Source organism: Aulostomus chinensis, chromosome 15 (genome assembly GCF_037954235.1).
Source record: "Aulostomus chinensis isolate RoL2024-O1b breed Wild chromosome 15, RoL_Achi_v1.0, whole genome shotgun sequence".
NCBI lineage: Eukaryota > Metazoa > Chordata > Actinopteri > Syngnathiformes > Aulostomidae > Aulostomus > Aulostomus chinensis.
In genome coordinates, this window is record NC_141334.1 from 12,159,975 (window position 1) to 12,177,629 (window position 17,655).

Genomic DNA, 17,655 nt, shown 5'->3' on the forward strand with positions numbered 1-17,655 from the left:
TGACTCTTGATATCCCTGATTCCCATCAGGATTTTTATTCTTTCAGTACAGAAGATTGTAACCCGAGGGTCTGGCTGCCTTTCTAACTTAATAACTTTTGATTTCCTGTACTAATAAGACAGATGTGTTACTTTGTCACAACTAGCAATGACCTTTGGTCCAGGGAAAAGTGCTATTTAATTTCAGAGTGAATGCAGGATGAAATGCTGATTTGAGCTGCAACATGTGCTGAGATGCCTCCCAGTCGAGGTTGTCCAGGTGGAAAAAGACACAAGATATAATCCTGAGACGTGGGGTTGAGGAGTGAAAATGAGTCGCAGTGGGATGAACCGGTTCTGTTCCAGAAAGTTACAAGATTTATCCCGATGTACCAGAGTCATAACATATCCCTGCCTGCAAGTTATCACACATTCATTCCTTCCAAAAGTTTTTTTAAAACATTTGATAACATTCTGAACTAGTCAGAAGGATTGGGATAAATTCTTTTGCTCAGGCACACAAACAAGGATGCATGGATGAATTCTTACTCTCACTGTTGAGTGATTGCAACACTGTCAGAGGTGCACCTGGAGTGTGTGACATCCACTAGGCATGCTGGAGACATTTCCTGCGTGCGCTGTGGGTGCAGCGCCCTTCATCGGTGATTAGATGCTGCAGGTACAGGAGCTCATGCAGAGCACGAGGACACAAAGCCAGTCTCAATGACATGTGTCTGCACCAGATAGATGCACCCAAAATTGACCACTCTCAGAGTTCTGCATCCCATTGTCCACCCGCTGCACCTCCTGTAGTTAATCTTTGTACTTGTACACATTTTTCCTGTGTAGTAAAGGAGTATTGATGACATCACACTGTTGCTTCATCCCTGCGTTTCCAGATCTTAGAAATGACTTCTTTATCATAATCAAGAGATTTGAGGCAGTGACAAGATGTAGATGCATGTAAAGGTTAATTATTCTTTTACTTTTGAATGTCTGACTGGGTTATTCACTTAACGGTGCACTACTTTGCCTTTGTCCATTTTTTAATGCCGTATTCCAGCCATACATGGTAGTTCTACAGCTCAGTTGAGATTCGGTCCTGACATAAAGGTCAGCAGCTCCAGGCTGTCTGTCTGTCCGCCTGCATTTCTTTCTTTTTTTTCTGCTTCTTGAATGCCTAAATAAGAAAGGTTAGTAGACTCAGCTGCTCTTGCTTGAAAGGTCATGCCGGAGAGCAGACAGGACGCATTCGGGATACTCTTATTAGTATTATTTGTCCAGTAGTTTGCTTTGGCAACAGGCACCCTGTGTCTGAATGTATCCCGTGAATTGCTCGACTGGGTGCTGAGGCATATTTTCAGAAAGAATCACCAATATTTTGAGAAATATTGAATGTCATGAGGGGTGGGAGGGCAACCCAGACATAGAAGTCAGCAATCTTTGATCTTGTCCGTCCCACAATAGGACAAATGTTTGGGTCTGTACTTAACAGTCCTGTCAGGTGCAAAGGAATGAGACTTTAAAGACAAATAACGCAAGATAACAGCACTAATGTGGAGTTAATGTTTAGAAAATGTCATCAAAAGAGATAGATTCTGGTTTTGTTTTACAGTAAATAAGGTGTGAAATACTGAAAGAACTGGCTACTAAAAATCTTTTACTGTCATATGAACCTAAATACACACCGGCAATTCTTACACCACATACTGTTCTATCTGAAGGCAGTTAAGATTCACAAGACAGTTAAAGTTCAAGGTTTCTTGAAATCTTTAGTCAGCATTACCGCATTCGTATCTCGTTCAGAAACAGAACAGGCCTCTAAAGGAGCTAAATAGTTTTATTTCAATTGGAATGGAAAGACGGTACACATCTACATAGGTGGGGGTGGGGGTGGGGGTGGGGGGGTCATACCTTGGGTTCTAAGGACAGAGATTGTGAAGCCCTTGAGACAAATCATGATTTCAGGTTATATATTCAACTGGATTGGTTGGTCTTGAATAATGAGGTACCGGCATAAGAGGAAAGCCCTCTGATCATGTCAGTTTTACAATTTGTACTTGAGAAATTTGGTTGAAACACCATCGGTCCATGCAGTGGATGCATATATTAGCACTGCCTGAATTCCAATAAATGGACATTGGTCTAATAGGAGGTTTGAAAAGTGCTACTCGACAATTTGCACTATTAGTTCTATACTCTTGTATTGAAGCCTTAGCTGCAACAGTTTGGCAAAATGAAAAATTCAATACGTGGATGTTGATGGATTACTTCAAGATCTTTAGTCGCTACGCAGGATATAAACTGGGACCAGGGATAAATCGAGATCCAAGGCCCTGGTCAGACCGTGACGCTGCTCGCGTACGGACACACCTGCACCCTGCTTACATAGATAGAAAACCACTATCCACTTCAAGCCATATGAAGAAAAGTATATATTTTTTATGTCATCATCACTTAAAAGTCACGCAGGTGAAGAGGTTGTTGACCTGCTTTGACCTTGACATGTCAGTCAAAGTGGAGGTGCAATTAAAGTGACCCCCGCCACCCTCCCCACCAGAGGGAACACAATAGAGAAAGAAGGAAGGATCAAGATAAATTTACGAGACTGTGGAGGAGCGGTAGACGGAGAGGATATGAAAATGAGAGACAAAGAAAGTGGAAATGCCACCCTTCAGGGATCAACGAGAAGAGAAAATGCGACAGATAGAGAAAGAGAGAGAGAGAGGGGGATGGAGAGAGCAGGGAATTGAGCGGAATGGATGTGAACTGGAAAAGAAACTGAAAGTAGGAGAAAGAGTTGAGTTGAAGTGAGGGAAGGACCTAAATTTAGACATGGAAATCAGGGGAGAGCAGCTGCCTTCTTCCCTCAGGAGATGCATTTAAATCAGGTCTGGGTGGCCAGAAGGGAGAATGGAAGAACCTACTCCACCGGCCAATTAGGCGCACAGAGAACTGCAATGTTCTAATATAACCATCATTGTGGCCCCTTTGGCCCTTTCAGTCCCACTGGACGTGTAGCAATGAGACACTGATGCAGGGCTTAGGCAGGGGGATCCCGGGATTATTGTAACTTCATGAAGACACCAGTACCAGGAGAGGAGAGCAGAAAGTCAAAAACTTTGTCAGATGCTAATGATGGTCCTCACTTTGTCCGTCTGTCCTGAAGATGAAGTAAATCTGGAGGACAGACATGCAGCGTCTCTCACACCTGTGAGTGGAAAATCTCTACAGCAGTCATGTTGTCCATCAACACATTTTGAAATATTAGATGGAAAAGTAAAAATCCAAAATAGTCCTTCATTTTGCAAAAACAAACATTTTTTTTTACGCTCCCTTGGGATGCTGTGAATGGGAGATGACCCCCCTTTTTTATCAAATCAGCTCTGATGTAGTGAAACTTAAATTCAAATGACCAACTTGCTGTTTCCATGATAATATTAATTAATATTTCAAAACTTTCTCCTCACGTGCAGCTTGGCCGATACTAAATTGGCACCAAATAACAAATACATCTCATCCAAATAAGAGAAAAGCCTCTCACCATTGTTTTTTCTGGCTGTAGGTGTGCCACTGACCTCTTTGTCTTCTTCTCCTCATTACTGCAGCCGTGCCTAGTGTCGCCCACACCGCCATCTTTTGACGAAAACTGCATTTCTTCGAAAACCAGTTTAGTTTGGTTAAATTTGCTTGACGATTAAAAGAAAACGCAACTAGTGGCAGCAATGAATTTTTTCAAAATCAGTCTTATTTATTGCAAAAAAAAAAACTTTTAAAAAATGTGTCAATTTCTTTTTTCTTTTTTTTCTTTTTTTTTTTAAATTTCAGGTATGGAGTTATATTTCTAACATCCTGTCCTCATGTTTCAAGGGATCTTCTGTTTTAGGTGCCGTTAACATGAAGTCCTTTAAACTTCATGTTTTGTCGTTTGTCAAAAGCAAATTTGGTGAACGAACTGAAAAATTGTATTGTCCTGAGTAAAATAAACCGACGTGGAATTTCAATCCTCAGTTCCTTTTTTTTTTTTCAATAACACAACTTATACTCTTTCATTCATAGTGTGCAGAGCCTTACTAAAAGAAATTAATAACAATCAGCGCTACCATTCACTCTGGTGGGTGACTATTAAACTTCCGTCTGCAGCCAACACAAAGGAAATAAAATGTATCACACCGGGCTGCATGTCACCCAACTGTGTGAGTGGGAAAAATGAGGAAAAGTAAGTGATTTAAAGAGAGGAAGTAATAAAGGGAGTGAGGGCAGGCGCAGGAGAAGGGTAAATCGTTGGCAGATCATGCCTCATGCAAAACTTTCATGAATAAAACATATTTCAAGCCTCCCATAGCTCAGATCCATTTTCCTCTGTTGCCCTCCTCTTCCCTCTCTATCTCTCACATGCATGATTAACCTCGGGAGGCCTTAATCAACACTGGAAATGACCCGTGCTCCTTGGCTTACCTCTGCACTATGGCGTGTCTCCTCTCCTTCTTCACCTCCTCCTCCTCATCCCTTCACAGCAGCTCTGTCAGTCACTGACTTTGTTTCACCTTTTGACCCAGCAGACAAGCTCTATTTGAAGGTGTGTTTATCTTACTCGTGCAATCATGAATTGATGTAAGGAAACAAAGCCTGCTGATATTTCAACAGTGATCGTGATTTAATACATTAGCAGCATTTAGATGGAGGGATACCAGAGAGAATGTGATGAAAATGGTGGTCGTGGTGGGTTCCTGCATTAAAAAAAAAAAAACTCAAACGTCTAAATAATAAATGTCTTTCTTTTTTTCCCTATTTTTTCACTTTTTTATGATCCTTTCTTGGGGGTGTGGTGGTTTAAGATGAGAGAGTTAGCTGGGGATGAATAATCTTCCTTACCTAAGCCTTTATTCACACAGTCTTTAAACCTGTCCTCCAGGGATGGGGACAGGGATAGATTTATGGTTATTATTATTTACTTGCTTCCTTGCTCCCACAGCCTCCCCCGCACATACATACAGTAGATACACCCAGAAGAATACACACACACTCATACACACACAAGAGCACGCAAAGGCATGTACTGAGCTGTCCAGACAACTAAAACGCTATGAGCTGTCTATGGTGCTGAAGTTAGCGAGGAGTTACAGAGCTCTCCTTGAGTTTTCCCCCATTGGATTCATGCATTGCACACACATGCACGTGGGTCCTCAGAGAACAGTTTTTAATTTATTTCCCCGTGTAGCTGCAGCTGCAGGTATGGCGCTGCAGCCTACCCCCCCCCCCCCCAATGCACTATGTTTGTATCCAGTGCACAGTATTGACTGACTATCCTGCATGATCGTTTGTCTCAAAGACTTGTTCCAGCCTGCAGAGTTGAGATGTTTTCAGTATCTTCTTTCCATGTAAAATCTTGATAAAGTTTTATATTTATGTGATTAATTTTAAACTGAATTTCTATGTTTTAAGTGAATTTAATCAGCAGGGTTATAAATCAAGCAAGCAAAAAAAAAAAGAAAAAAAAGATATGTTTCCCTTGTGACTTATCCCCATCTACTCATGTCTCTTTTGTGTGTGTGTCATGTTTCAGGCATCAGCGGTCAGTACCCTCTGGTTCAGAATGTCACGGTGACGGAGGGTGGAACAGCAAACCTAACCTGCCGTGTGGAGTATAATGACAACACCTCCCTCCAGTGGTCAAATCCGGCACAGCAGACCCTCTTTTTTGGGGACAAGAAAGGTGAGTTGGAAATCTGTTTGGCTTCAACTGCCAACAACAGATGAAGTCTTGCGAAGAATTGTATGTATTCAATTTCTGTCAGTTAAAAAAAAAAAAGTACAAATCAGAGACATTTTTAAGGTTCCAGAGCATTTTTGTATCATCTTTCACAAATTGTGTTTTGCTGTTTGGGCTTTATTTTCAGGATGCATCGAAAAACACACTCAACCTTTTCTTGAACAGAATTTGAAACCTTTCCTTCCGGAGTGGCATTTATTTTTTTGTAGCACAATCATTACTCATGCACACGCACACACACACACACACACACACACACTGCTCAGGAGAACCCTTTGTAGTGAGAAGAGATATTGACAGTTCTACTTCTTTTACCTAGAAAAGGATAATCATTGGTGGAAATCAGCTGCGGTAATGAGGACAATTTGAGGACTTCACTGTTTGTTTATATGTATTTATATTTACTGTGTATGTTTGGATAATTGAACCGTATGATTGGGGTCAGGTTTGGGTGATTGCTGTCATTGATTTGTATTTCCTGGCACCTCAAGTTGAAATAATGATATTCCAATATTAAGGAATTGATTTAAAAAATATGCTTTTTCAGCATGATTCAAAGATTTGAAAACTGCTGTTGAGCTGATATTGGAAGCCCTGTGCCATACAGAATTATAGTCTTTCGTATATTGAATTGGTATCAGATTCACAGAACCAGCCATTGGCGATGCACGTTTCAGAGTAGCATGATGGAATACAAATTAAAATGAAGAAAACATGACATGGAATTACAATGAAACATATTCAGTACAGCTGCAATAGAATTATTTAGCATTAAACATCAATAATGAAGGTTTGTTTAATTGAAAACATCCTGGCAGGGGGGCTCCATTTGTTCAAATTGTATGAAATTTCCATTTGAGTACTCAAAACACATCACATGAAGGATTTTACTCCTCATAAATCTGATGCATATAATTAATGGCAGTTGTATTACTGGCGTTCATGTGCACAGAAGAAGCTTAAAAAGCCAGCTTCCAATAATATACTACAATACTAATATTGCAAAGAGAAAGTTACTGTTAGCCTGCCTATGTGTTGGTCCTGATCAGTGCCTAATTTCATGCCGCATTTCTATTGATTGGTCAGTTGATGAAGGTTGATGTGGCCGCAGTCACATTATGAGATGACCATTCTAAGTTTCTGTCAGACTGCCGCTCCAGGTCACGTCACAAAACCGTGATAAGAGCGGTCCTTTAACCACCATTTTGGATTCAAGACCACAGATGTCACCACATTTATTCATCTTTCATCTGAGGCAGCCCAAAGTTACTCACTGTGCTGTTTACTGGACCAAAGAGAGCAAACACCAGGAATCTGTGAATGGTCAATATTCAATACAGACTAACACTGCAGTCCCTGCCTGTCTGAGCAGTAGATATGTGAATGTATAGTACTTTTACCACCTCATCAAACTTGCACCTCTTCTCCAAAGAGGAAACAAGCCTGAGAATATTCTGATATACAGAGTTGACTCATAACAGTTGAGTGCTGCACAGTCCGACAGGGAAATGTCTTCCAAGGTATGCTTACCCTTGTTATCTACACTCACAGACAGTGAAGCATACACATAAACACACACTAAGAAATACACACACACAAAATGTGGGTGTAGCACAAAAGCACCAGTGTTTTAGTAACTTGTAGCTTATTCCTGACCATTCTCATCCTCGACAGGAAAAGTCTACATAAAGAGGATTCATGGGTGTTATTTTGTTGGTTCATGCCACTGAAATGATTGTGCGCTGTGTGTCTCTCAACACTATTAGTGGAGTGTAATAGACTATGAATCACACACTCTTGTAAGTGTCTGGATTAAGCACATATGGGATTTACACAGTCTTCTTCCATTATCCCTCTGCCCACTGGCTGACTTGTCCATTTGTATTCTCACACCTTACATATGCATGTGTGTGTGTGTGTGTGTGTGTGTGTGTGTGTGTGTGTGTGTTTGTCGGTTTTTGTTTTGTATGTGGATGCTTGCATGTGCAAAGCTTTTCAATTTTCAACTATTCACATGTTCACTTTCTGGCCTTTTTTTTTTGTCCTCCCATTGAAATAGCAGCTTGAACATCAAATTCAACAGTTGATGTTCTCCGCAGGTTATTCCATATCACACCGGGGGTTGGGCTTGGGGGTCTATTTCATGGCATTTCTAGTGCAGAGCTCTGAGATTGGAAATGAAAAAGCAGCCAAGGACTCTCTTATTATCTGAAAAGCAAAGGGTTACTACTGAGTACCCTGGATTGCGTTGCTGTTTTGCATTGTGTGTGTGTGCGCGTGTGTGTATGCGTGCGCGCCTGTGCGTGTGTGTGCAAGCGCACGCTTTGGGAGTTGTCTTGCTGAATGTGGCATTTCAGATGCACATGCTGATGGGAGCACTGAGATGGTGAGTGTTTCCAAAGTGCCGGTGGCAGTGTGAGGAAGGAACAATGTCTCAGCTGCAAATGCCTTTGAGCGCAGTAGGTTTCAGATTAATGTTCCTTGCTGCCTGTTGGGAAGACGAAGACGAGGATTAGGGCAAGCACACAAAATACAACCCAGATTTAGCCTTTTGCATAGTTTGCACTCCTACAGTCAGTTTTTGTTTATTTTGCCAACATACAGGAAATATTCAACATCTCTGTTCTGTAGAGTCAGTGGTTGAATCATCACTCAGTAGATATTTTGAAACCTTTTTTTTTTAAGATTTTATCTGGATGTTAAATGTAGAAGTTTTGATCAAAAATAGGGACAATAGACTGATATCAAGATAAACTTTAAAGATTTTGACTATTTTTCCTGGAACTAGAGCAGTGCCTGTTGTTTAAGGGGCGGGGCGACAGCTTGTGTGATAACACAGAACCTCCATGAGAGTTTCTGACTTTAATGTCAGGGCTCTGATTGTCATCTTAATCAAGGCAGCACACAAAATCTCTGCGCGTATGTCCCTCTGTCTGTTTCTTTTCCATCCCTAACTCTAAGCCATCCAATCACAATGTGACCTACAGATAGACAGATCAAAGCATCAAAGCTGAAACTTGACTGTCATCTTCAAACTCAGCACTGCACTTCTGTGAGGCACCAAGTCCAAGGCTGAACAGATTGTTGAGTTAATAGAGTCAGAAAAATACAGCGAGACACTTCTTACATTTATAGTTAGTAGATGAAAGAAAATCATAAAATATTCACGTATGCACAACAGATTCAAACTGCATGAGGAGAGAATCTTGTAAAGTTTGGCCCAATTCAACAATGTTGGTTTTCACATATGAAATATCACAGTCTCAGTTACATTTCCTATTAAAGTCTGCCACATAGCATTAGCATAAACATATTACTTTTTCGAAGGCAAATGCTTGGACTGACTCCATTACAGTCCTTTGAGAGGTGCCGGTTTCTCTGCTGTTGTTGTTTAATGTCATTGCGGAGGTTCACCTCCAACACGTTTAGTCAGATGAAAGAGACTCCTCTTGTCTCGTGTCCTCTCAAAGGTGCTGCGATGGCTGTGAAGAGTTGTTTGAATTTCAAATAAGTCATTGTCAGGAAAAGTAGCCACTTTTGTCCTTTCCATCACTTACCAATGAGGGACTTAATCTGTGCTTCACCAGCAAGAGGGAGATGAGTACTGGGCAAGAGGGATTCTCTCTTTCATAGGATTCAAAAGAGGCTAATATCTCTTTACAAATTGCTCTTTTGGTTTCATGTAATTCAGGACTTGATAATAGCTTTATTTCCTGGAAGGAGAAATTTTGCGACGGTCCATAATTACAATGTATTCGTTATTCCCATACTAGGGAGAGGCTCCTATGTGTAATTACTTTCCAGGCTAAAATGGCAGGCCTATTTACAAGGCTCATTGTGTGTGAGCGCTGGATAAGGTATGACATTTAAATCATCTATTAAACACTCTTATTGTCATACCTACTTTCCTTTTTTATTTATGCAGTTGTTGTTATTGTTGTTGTTGTTGTTGATTTTAACCCGCAGAGCTCCCTTGATCCTTTTCGCTTCTTTTGTTTTACCTGTCCTTGAATGCATCATCAAGTATTTGTCTTTGTGACACAAGGAGGTACACATTATAAGTGCTGTATAGACAAAAAGACAAAACACCGCTGCACATATTTTCCAAGGTAAATGATCAGTGTTTACTTCAATAGTGTTTGATGTTCTGGTGCTTTTCACACAAAAAAATCAGATCCTCACGGTAGTTCTCTGTTTTTATGCATCCATGTGTGTGGAATCGATTGGATTTATATTCACTCTCTTTCTGACAACCAGAAGTTATTTCATGACAAGTTAAGCTTACAACTGGCAACACCTGACAACATTATCTGATAAAGAATTCTTTCTTGTTTAAGAAGGGGGGGGGGGGGTGTTGTCAGTGCTTCCAAAAAAAGCCTCTTTTGATGGAATCTAAAGGTCAATTTAAGGATTGGGAAGAAATTATTTCAAATAAACAGGCTTTTTTCTTCTTCTTCTTCCTCTTCTTCTCAATATTTTGTATAAATCCGCAACCTTTAAAGTTCAAATTAACATTTCTTTCATGCAACCACGACAGGTCCTTGTACACCGCTAGCTGTGTTTACGCTCCTATATTAGCTGCTTATTCTCTGCAGTACTGATGTGACAACAAAATTATACAATCGCAATGAACAGGAAGGTCATTTTAATGTTGGACATCATTCCAATAAAATGTTTTAAAATGAGAGAAATTTCAATTCTTAGGTTTCATTTGTGCTCTTTAATTAGACCAGCCTTGTCTCCTTCTCTTTCAAAGACTACCCATTAAAAAGTCACAGTCACTGTTAATTTCCTCTCAGTCTGAACTCAGTGAGTCAAGCATGGCATCACACTCTTACATCAGCGTATTATTATAATCAAGCTTCTGAACATGGATATCAATTCTTTACATGCACAAAATCTGCTGATATAAATGTTATAATTGTGACAGTGCTTATAAAAAGTGTCTTCCTCTGCCACCTGCACATTGATTGAATCTACTTAAAGATTAAGATTAGTGTCATGGGTGAACAGCTAAAGGGTCTTTTTTCAGCTTCTGAGGTGCTGAATGTGATATTCGGATCCTCAGATGTCAAATATTCTGATGCCTAAATCAATTTGTTGGCTCTGTGTGTGTGTGTGTGTGTGTGTGTGTGTGTGTGTGTGTGTGTGTGTGTGTGTGTGTGTGTGTTTATAAGTGCACCTGTAGGTTTGTGCATGTGGAATGTCAAGCATTCCCCCTCCCCAGTTTGCAACCTTGAAAGCCTTGATGCATTAAGTGTGCCTGTGCCTGAGCAATTTGGGGGACTGGCTTGTAAAAGTTTTCCCACAATAAATAGTAAAATAAGAAAATGCATGACAAAGTTTTTTTTTTCTCTCTTTTTTGAAGAAAAGCAAAAGACCAATAGCAAAACTTCACATCCAAACTTAATCTTAGCAGGGAAGTTAAACTTTGGAGACAGCTGTCTTTTTTTCTGGAAGAGTGCCTCTTTGAAACATCCTTTCATATCAGCCTGCAGATTGTTACGGTGTTCGCTCTGATAGGAGCGAAGAAGAAAAAAACTTGACTGTAAATCTCCAAAGATCCTTAACAAGTCCCCTTTCTCCAAGACAAGGACCATAAAACACGAGAAGAAGAAAAAAGAGGAAAGAGGAGATGGAATGTAGGCCTTGGTGGGATAAAGGAGAGGAATTAAGGAGGCATTTTATGAGAGCTTTCAGACGCAGTTATCACCTCTGAAAGACACCGACAAACTTTTTCTTCGACCTTGAGCAAACTGCGTCTTTTTTTTTCTTTGTCGCTTCTCTTTGCAGATGTCTATCTATTATAAGACTGAGCTTTTGAGCCTTCTCTCCTCACCTGTGTTTACATTGTGTTTAGAGGTACAGACGGGTATTCTGATTAAAAGCAGAGATCTGTTGGTGTGTGCCATTCGCTGATCTGAGAGAGAGAGAGAGACAGAGAGGCTGGTGTCAGGCAAATGTCAGCTCCGCTTCTAATGCTGTATATCTGTAAAGCATGCTGGGGTTGAAAAGGAGACGGCATTGTCAAGTGAAGTAAAAGATCCTGTTATTACTGCCTTTATTAGCTGAGCCACTTAATCAGAGTGAGATGCAGAGAAAAATACCTGAGGCGAAAGGAAATAATTAGCTCACACTTAGAGGCAGGCTTATTCATTTGTCTTTTCCGGGAGAAAGTTTTGGATCGGAGTAAGAAAAGAGAAACCGTATATTTACTAGGGTTGTAAATAAATAAAAAAAAAACTGCACAATTAATGCCTTGATTTAAACATTTATAAATCAAACATACTGTGTTTTTCATTTGATTTGTTGGAGGCCTTTTGTTTTTCACGCGTGACATCTGATCACAGCTTTCATTCGGTTTTGAGTGGTTGAGTCAATTATGTTACACCTGCAGTGAACAACAAGCCGCCGCTGGAAATGAATTACAGCCAGTCTCCAGATCACCAACTCGATCGGATGACGCCTGTTGAGTTAACTGAGTCTGACATGCAGAGATTGCATGTTCCCTCACATCACAAACATCAAAAAGTGTTAAATTAAAAAAACGTGATTATGTATTTTTTCATTTGCGCTCCACATAAAAGCAGATAAAACAGACCAATTTTGAACCTGACCTCTTGAATAAGCAGCAAACACTATAGAAAGATTAATAAAAGCTTGACCTTTGACCCCCCCCCCCCCCCGCACCACCGTCACCATCCCCATATGTGGGTTTACCTTATAAATTGAAATTTGTAATATTTGGCTCATTAATGTTCTGAATAGTAAGAAATAGAAATAAAACATTTCAAGCTCCACAGTTAAACTATTCATTTATTCACACATCCCCCAAATCAATTTGCTTGTCGCAAACAAAATTCATTAATGCACTTTTCTGACAAAACGTGTAATTAATGAGATTATTTTATGAAATCACTTGTCAGCCCTAATATTTACGGAGTATCATTCAAATCAAGAGGTATCTCTGGAAGCTTTGTCCACTCAGTATGATAATGAATGACTGGATGTACCCTTGAATAATGCGAACCACCTTATATGCTAAAGGTATCTATTTTTTGGCAGAGCTACTTCTTCGCTGACCCACTTCTCACAAAGACTTAATGAAGGAGGGCTAGTGGCGGTGTCCCACTGAACTCTGCACGGCAGGTAGAAACTGATGAAAGAAAATCATTTCTGTCACAAGGAAGAAAAAAAAGAATCTCCACAGCCCAATTATTATATGGAGTACGGCAGATTTTACATTTTAAAAAGCCGGTTTGCTTCGGAAAGATATGAGAGGTAATAGAGGTTGAGGAGCGGCTGCAGAGACTGAATATACATTTCTATTCAATAAACATTGCATTCTGTTTGCCTCTCGCTGTCTGACGCTTCCTCCATCCCACTCACACGCACGCACGCACGCACGTACACACACACACACACACACACACACACACAAAGACAAGTCCCCAGATGAGTTGTTGACAAGGAAAAGAGAACAGTCACATCTAGATGCAGGCAGCTGGAAGCATATTCAGGAATTTGTTCTATTCTCATTATTGAACTGTGTCAGTTGAATGAGCAAACACCTGCCAAGGTTCTATACTGATATATGTACTGTCCCTTGATAGAGGAGGGATGGGAGGGCAGCAGAAAGGATGAGAGGAAAGGGTAGTGGGAAGGAAAAGGGGAGGAAATGAGGAGACAAAGAGAAATGTGCAAAACACGATGGGTTGAAAGTGAGGGAGTCTGCAGTCAGGACTAGTTGCTTATGCATGCACGCTGTACATATAGGCCTGAACAATAGAAGCATTCCTAATGTAGCGATGTAATTACCGTACGTCTCTTTTGTCTCACACACACAAACACACACACACACACACACACACACACACACACACACACACACACACACACCGTTTTGCTCACCTGCTGCTTTTAATGGTGCGGAAGAAAAGCTGTCGATAGTGCCACCACTTCCACATGAGGATGTGTGGCTGTTCATACTGTATATATGTGTGGCTGCTGCATATAAACGGAGTATTTAGAGCAGCTGGTGTGCTTTGGCTTTCACCACTGATGTGTTGCAATTTTAGAGAAGATCTGGCAAAAATACTGATGAATCCAAAAAGCATCAGCTGTCTGTGATAATAGACGGAGGTTTCTTTATATGGAGCCAGGAAAAGCTTTTGGACTCCATTCCTGTCGTTTTCTTCCTTTGATTCAAAACAAAGGGATAAAAATGATAAATGATTGTCTTTTATTCAAGTGTGAGTGTTAAAATGAGGGTTCATTGGCTAGTGTGGGTGTTCTTGAGTCATACTCCCTCCTTATCATTATTTTGAGCGTTCAGCTAAAAATCAAAAGCCCCATCGCCTTCAACATCCGCAGACAAATAACCTTGTATCCACCATCGCAGCATGGTGTAAAGATTTTGAAATCACATAACAAATAATTCCAGGGACGAGGATGCTGTTAAAAGGATAGTCGTGTTAATTATGTGGAAATAAGATTGTGTTACTGAGCCCGAGGATCAGCCGAGGTTCTGACAAGCCAGGTCAAGGCGCAGTAGCACATCAGGCAGAATCAGCAAAACAGTCATGAAGCAGGGAGCCAACGACAGAAGGCTTTTTAAATCAAATGCAGCAATTGGAATGAAGCCGGCGGTATGATTTTTGAATATAGATACCAAAAAATGCCTCCCAACAAACACATGCATCTAAAGAGGAATATAGACGTTCTTATGAATCAGTTTGAAATGAAATGGAGTGATTTGTGTGGCAATATACTATTCTTTAGCTCCACTAATTAGCTGAAACACGTCTCTTGGTCAGTGGTGCTCATTTAACAACATCACAGCAAGAAATAAGGTGAATCACAATGGTAAAGAAAGAAGTGTAGGTGTATTACCAAAGCAAAAGAACAAAACCTACACATATATTTTCTTTGACCTTTAGCACGTTTCTTCTTCTATTTCTTAAACATTTCCGAGACGGTGATTAAAAATAGAGAGTGGTTTAGTGAGACAGCATCATAAACATGACCTCACGTGATCCATTATCCTCACATGTGAAAGTACATGCTTATATTTGTAAGTAATTAATTAGTAGCACATGAAATACCTCCCTTTATGAAACGTGTGTGTGTGTGTGTGTGTGTGTGTGTGTGTGTGTGTGTGTGTGTGTGTGTGTGTGTGTGTGTGTGTGAAAAATGATTTTGCGATCAAGGATCCATGAAATGTGAAAGGACCCGCACGGATCTACTTGCGCGAAGCGAATAAAGACCAATAAACACATAGAAAAGAGGTGTGAAATGTTATGAAGGAAAAAAAAAAGAAATGACCAGGTGAAAATTCCCCGTTGTTTATACCGTCCTGTTACTTATTACTGTCATTACTGGGTAATTTAATGTAATATTATCCAACTGCATTACATCAATATATTCTCTATTCATATCGCAGTCAGTTTCAGTTTGTGTTTCATCAGCTGACTGAACATCTACTCTGAGAATAAAAATGTCACTTCTGATTTAAAGGAAACAAGACATCTTTGACCTTCTCTCACTGCGGATTCTCAACTGATGCAATTTTTTCCAAAGATGTGCCTTTCTGCTCATCCTCCACAGATTTTTTTTTGGGGGGGGGGGGGGTGGAGAGACGGGGGTGGGGGGTGTTTCGGTGATGAGGGGAGAGAGAAAGAATTCCGACACTTTTGCACAGTGTTTAACCCCTGACTGACGGTACTCTTTGAGAACCAAGGATCTTGTTGCTTTTGGTCACTCGCTGTGTTATCGAAGTGGTCATTCATACAATCATGAATTAGAAAGAGATTCCTCCACCACTGAATATCAAGCTGCATCCGGCATCTGGCAAACCCTTAAAAGCCACAGTAAACTTCTGTTGAGATTAAGGCAAACAAATGATTCCTCTCTGTCAGAAAACACTGAGCCTTCTTCACAAGCAGCAAACAGACAGAGGCGCATTGACCATTTCCTGCAGGAACTCATTTAACTTTGATGCTGATAAGTGCAGCTTTGCTGTCTTCCTGCCTTTTTTATATCTGAGAAGTGATGCAGACTGAGGCTAAATTAACAAAATGAAAAAACATATATGGTTATACATTCAGAAAGTACTGTAGTTGCTTTAAAATACAAATCCGTCGGTCTTTGATGTTCTCAACAAAGACGTCCTGCGTGGAAACGTTCAGGACTGTTGGCGCTAATGGTCTCTAATGGACGGTAGGCAGCTTCAGCACCGTCACAGATAAAAAGCGAAGGATGCATTCCTCTCCTCTCTCTGTGTCAATATCCAACCTTTACACTAGGCTTACTTTAAAGAATCAGAGAGAGAGATGGAAGAAAGGCGAATGTGAATAAGATTGGAAACTGGCGATGGATTATTATGTGCTCTGTTGCCTGTAGTAAAGAAATCTAACAAATTAATGTTAGCATTATTGTACAGAAACACTATTAAGCACAATAAAAATGAGCTGCCTAAATTAGAGGACAGCTAAAATAATAAAACTGTTATTTTGAACGAATTAGTATTCAATTTAAATGTAATTAAACTATCCTGAATGGAAAATACGCTTTGTTTTTTGGTTGGGGGATTTTATTCCATTTATTTTATCATTTAGATAAAATATTGGTTTATTTATTTGTATTTCTAACTGCATTATAGTATTACCAGTTATATTATGATTTCATGGTTATATATAATGCCTTTCATGTTTCTAAATCCTGCCTGAATCCACCCTCTTGGGGGGGATCAAGATGATTCTTCTTTTTGGCATCAAATTCAACTAGAGCTCCGCCTGTAAACACTAATATATATATATATATATATATATATATATATATATATATATATATATATATATATATATATATATAAACATGAACAGAATGTGTGTGTGTGTAAAAGAAGCACTTAAACATCATTGATTTAGTGAATCCAGACTGAATTTTCAAATCAAATGAAACAAGAGTGTAATAATTAATTCATGTTACCTGTGTTGATCAGTTGAATGATCGATGGAATTCCATGCTAGCAGTTCATCACATTACTTCAGCCAAGTCACTAATCTTCGTTTAAATGTGAACACGGTGTTAATAATTCATCAGAGGTTCTTCTTCTCCGCAACAAGTGAGAGGATTTAATATTTCTCCAAGTCTGATCCATGTCCCTCAATGCAAACAAAGTAGCCTAAATGAGCTGTTGAGGAGGGGACAAGAGGAGAGCAGAGTCGCTTCAGGACAGCCATAGCCAGCCAGTAAATGTATTTTCTGACATTTTCAAGCTCGTATTAACTCGCCCAAAGCCAATAAGAGAAAAGCTGAAATGAGGCATTGTTCAACTTGTGCACATTTGCAGGTTAAGTCGACAGAATGAGGTCTGTGGGTGGGAGGAAGGAGAGAAACAGATACTGACAGAAAGAAAGAAAGACAAAGAGAAATTATTTGTTCTTTTAAAATCAGTTCAAATTTGTCTTGTGTTATTGTTTGATGAGGTATACATGTGTGGGTAAACAAATTGAATAAAACTTTTTCTTAATTTTTATTTCAGGACAATTTTCACTATTAGCTAAACTGGCAGTGCATTCGACTCCAACTAATTTGGTGGTCTTGCTTTGATGACCATGTCTCTCTTCCTCACACATCCAGACTGTTGCTGGCGCGGGGCCTAGAGATACGTCATGTGCTTATACCAACATGTCACGCCTGCTCAGCCTCAGCATGCCGCATGTAGCGATAACTGTTGGTGCGAGTGACAGGAAGGGACAGAACAAATGTAATAATAAATGAGAGGGAGAGCAGCTGCCGTTTAGCTAAACTGATTACAACTCTACTGCCATTTACTGTACGTGTTTGAGCAGAAAAGCAAAGCTATCCATCCCTTGGCAGACCACCACGACATGAGATAAT

The 17,655-nt window shown here is 40.0% G+C and overlaps 1 protein-coding gene across 4 annotated transcripts in view; it reads left to right on the forward strand.

The window, feature by feature from the left end:
* cadm2a (cell adhesion molecule 2a) overlaps positions 1-17,655 on the forward strand; it is a 224,811-nt gene that overhangs the window by 167,655 nt on the left and 39,501 nt on the right. For all 4 annotated transcript variants that reach the window (XM_086226028.1, XM_086226029.1, XM_086226031.1 and 1 more), the window contains one exon: positions 5,545-5,694. In XM_086226028.1, coding sequence (XP_086082154.1) covers positions 5,545-5,694 — 150 coding nt within the window. The remainder of the gene's footprint in view (positions 1-5,544; positions 5,695-17,655) is intronic.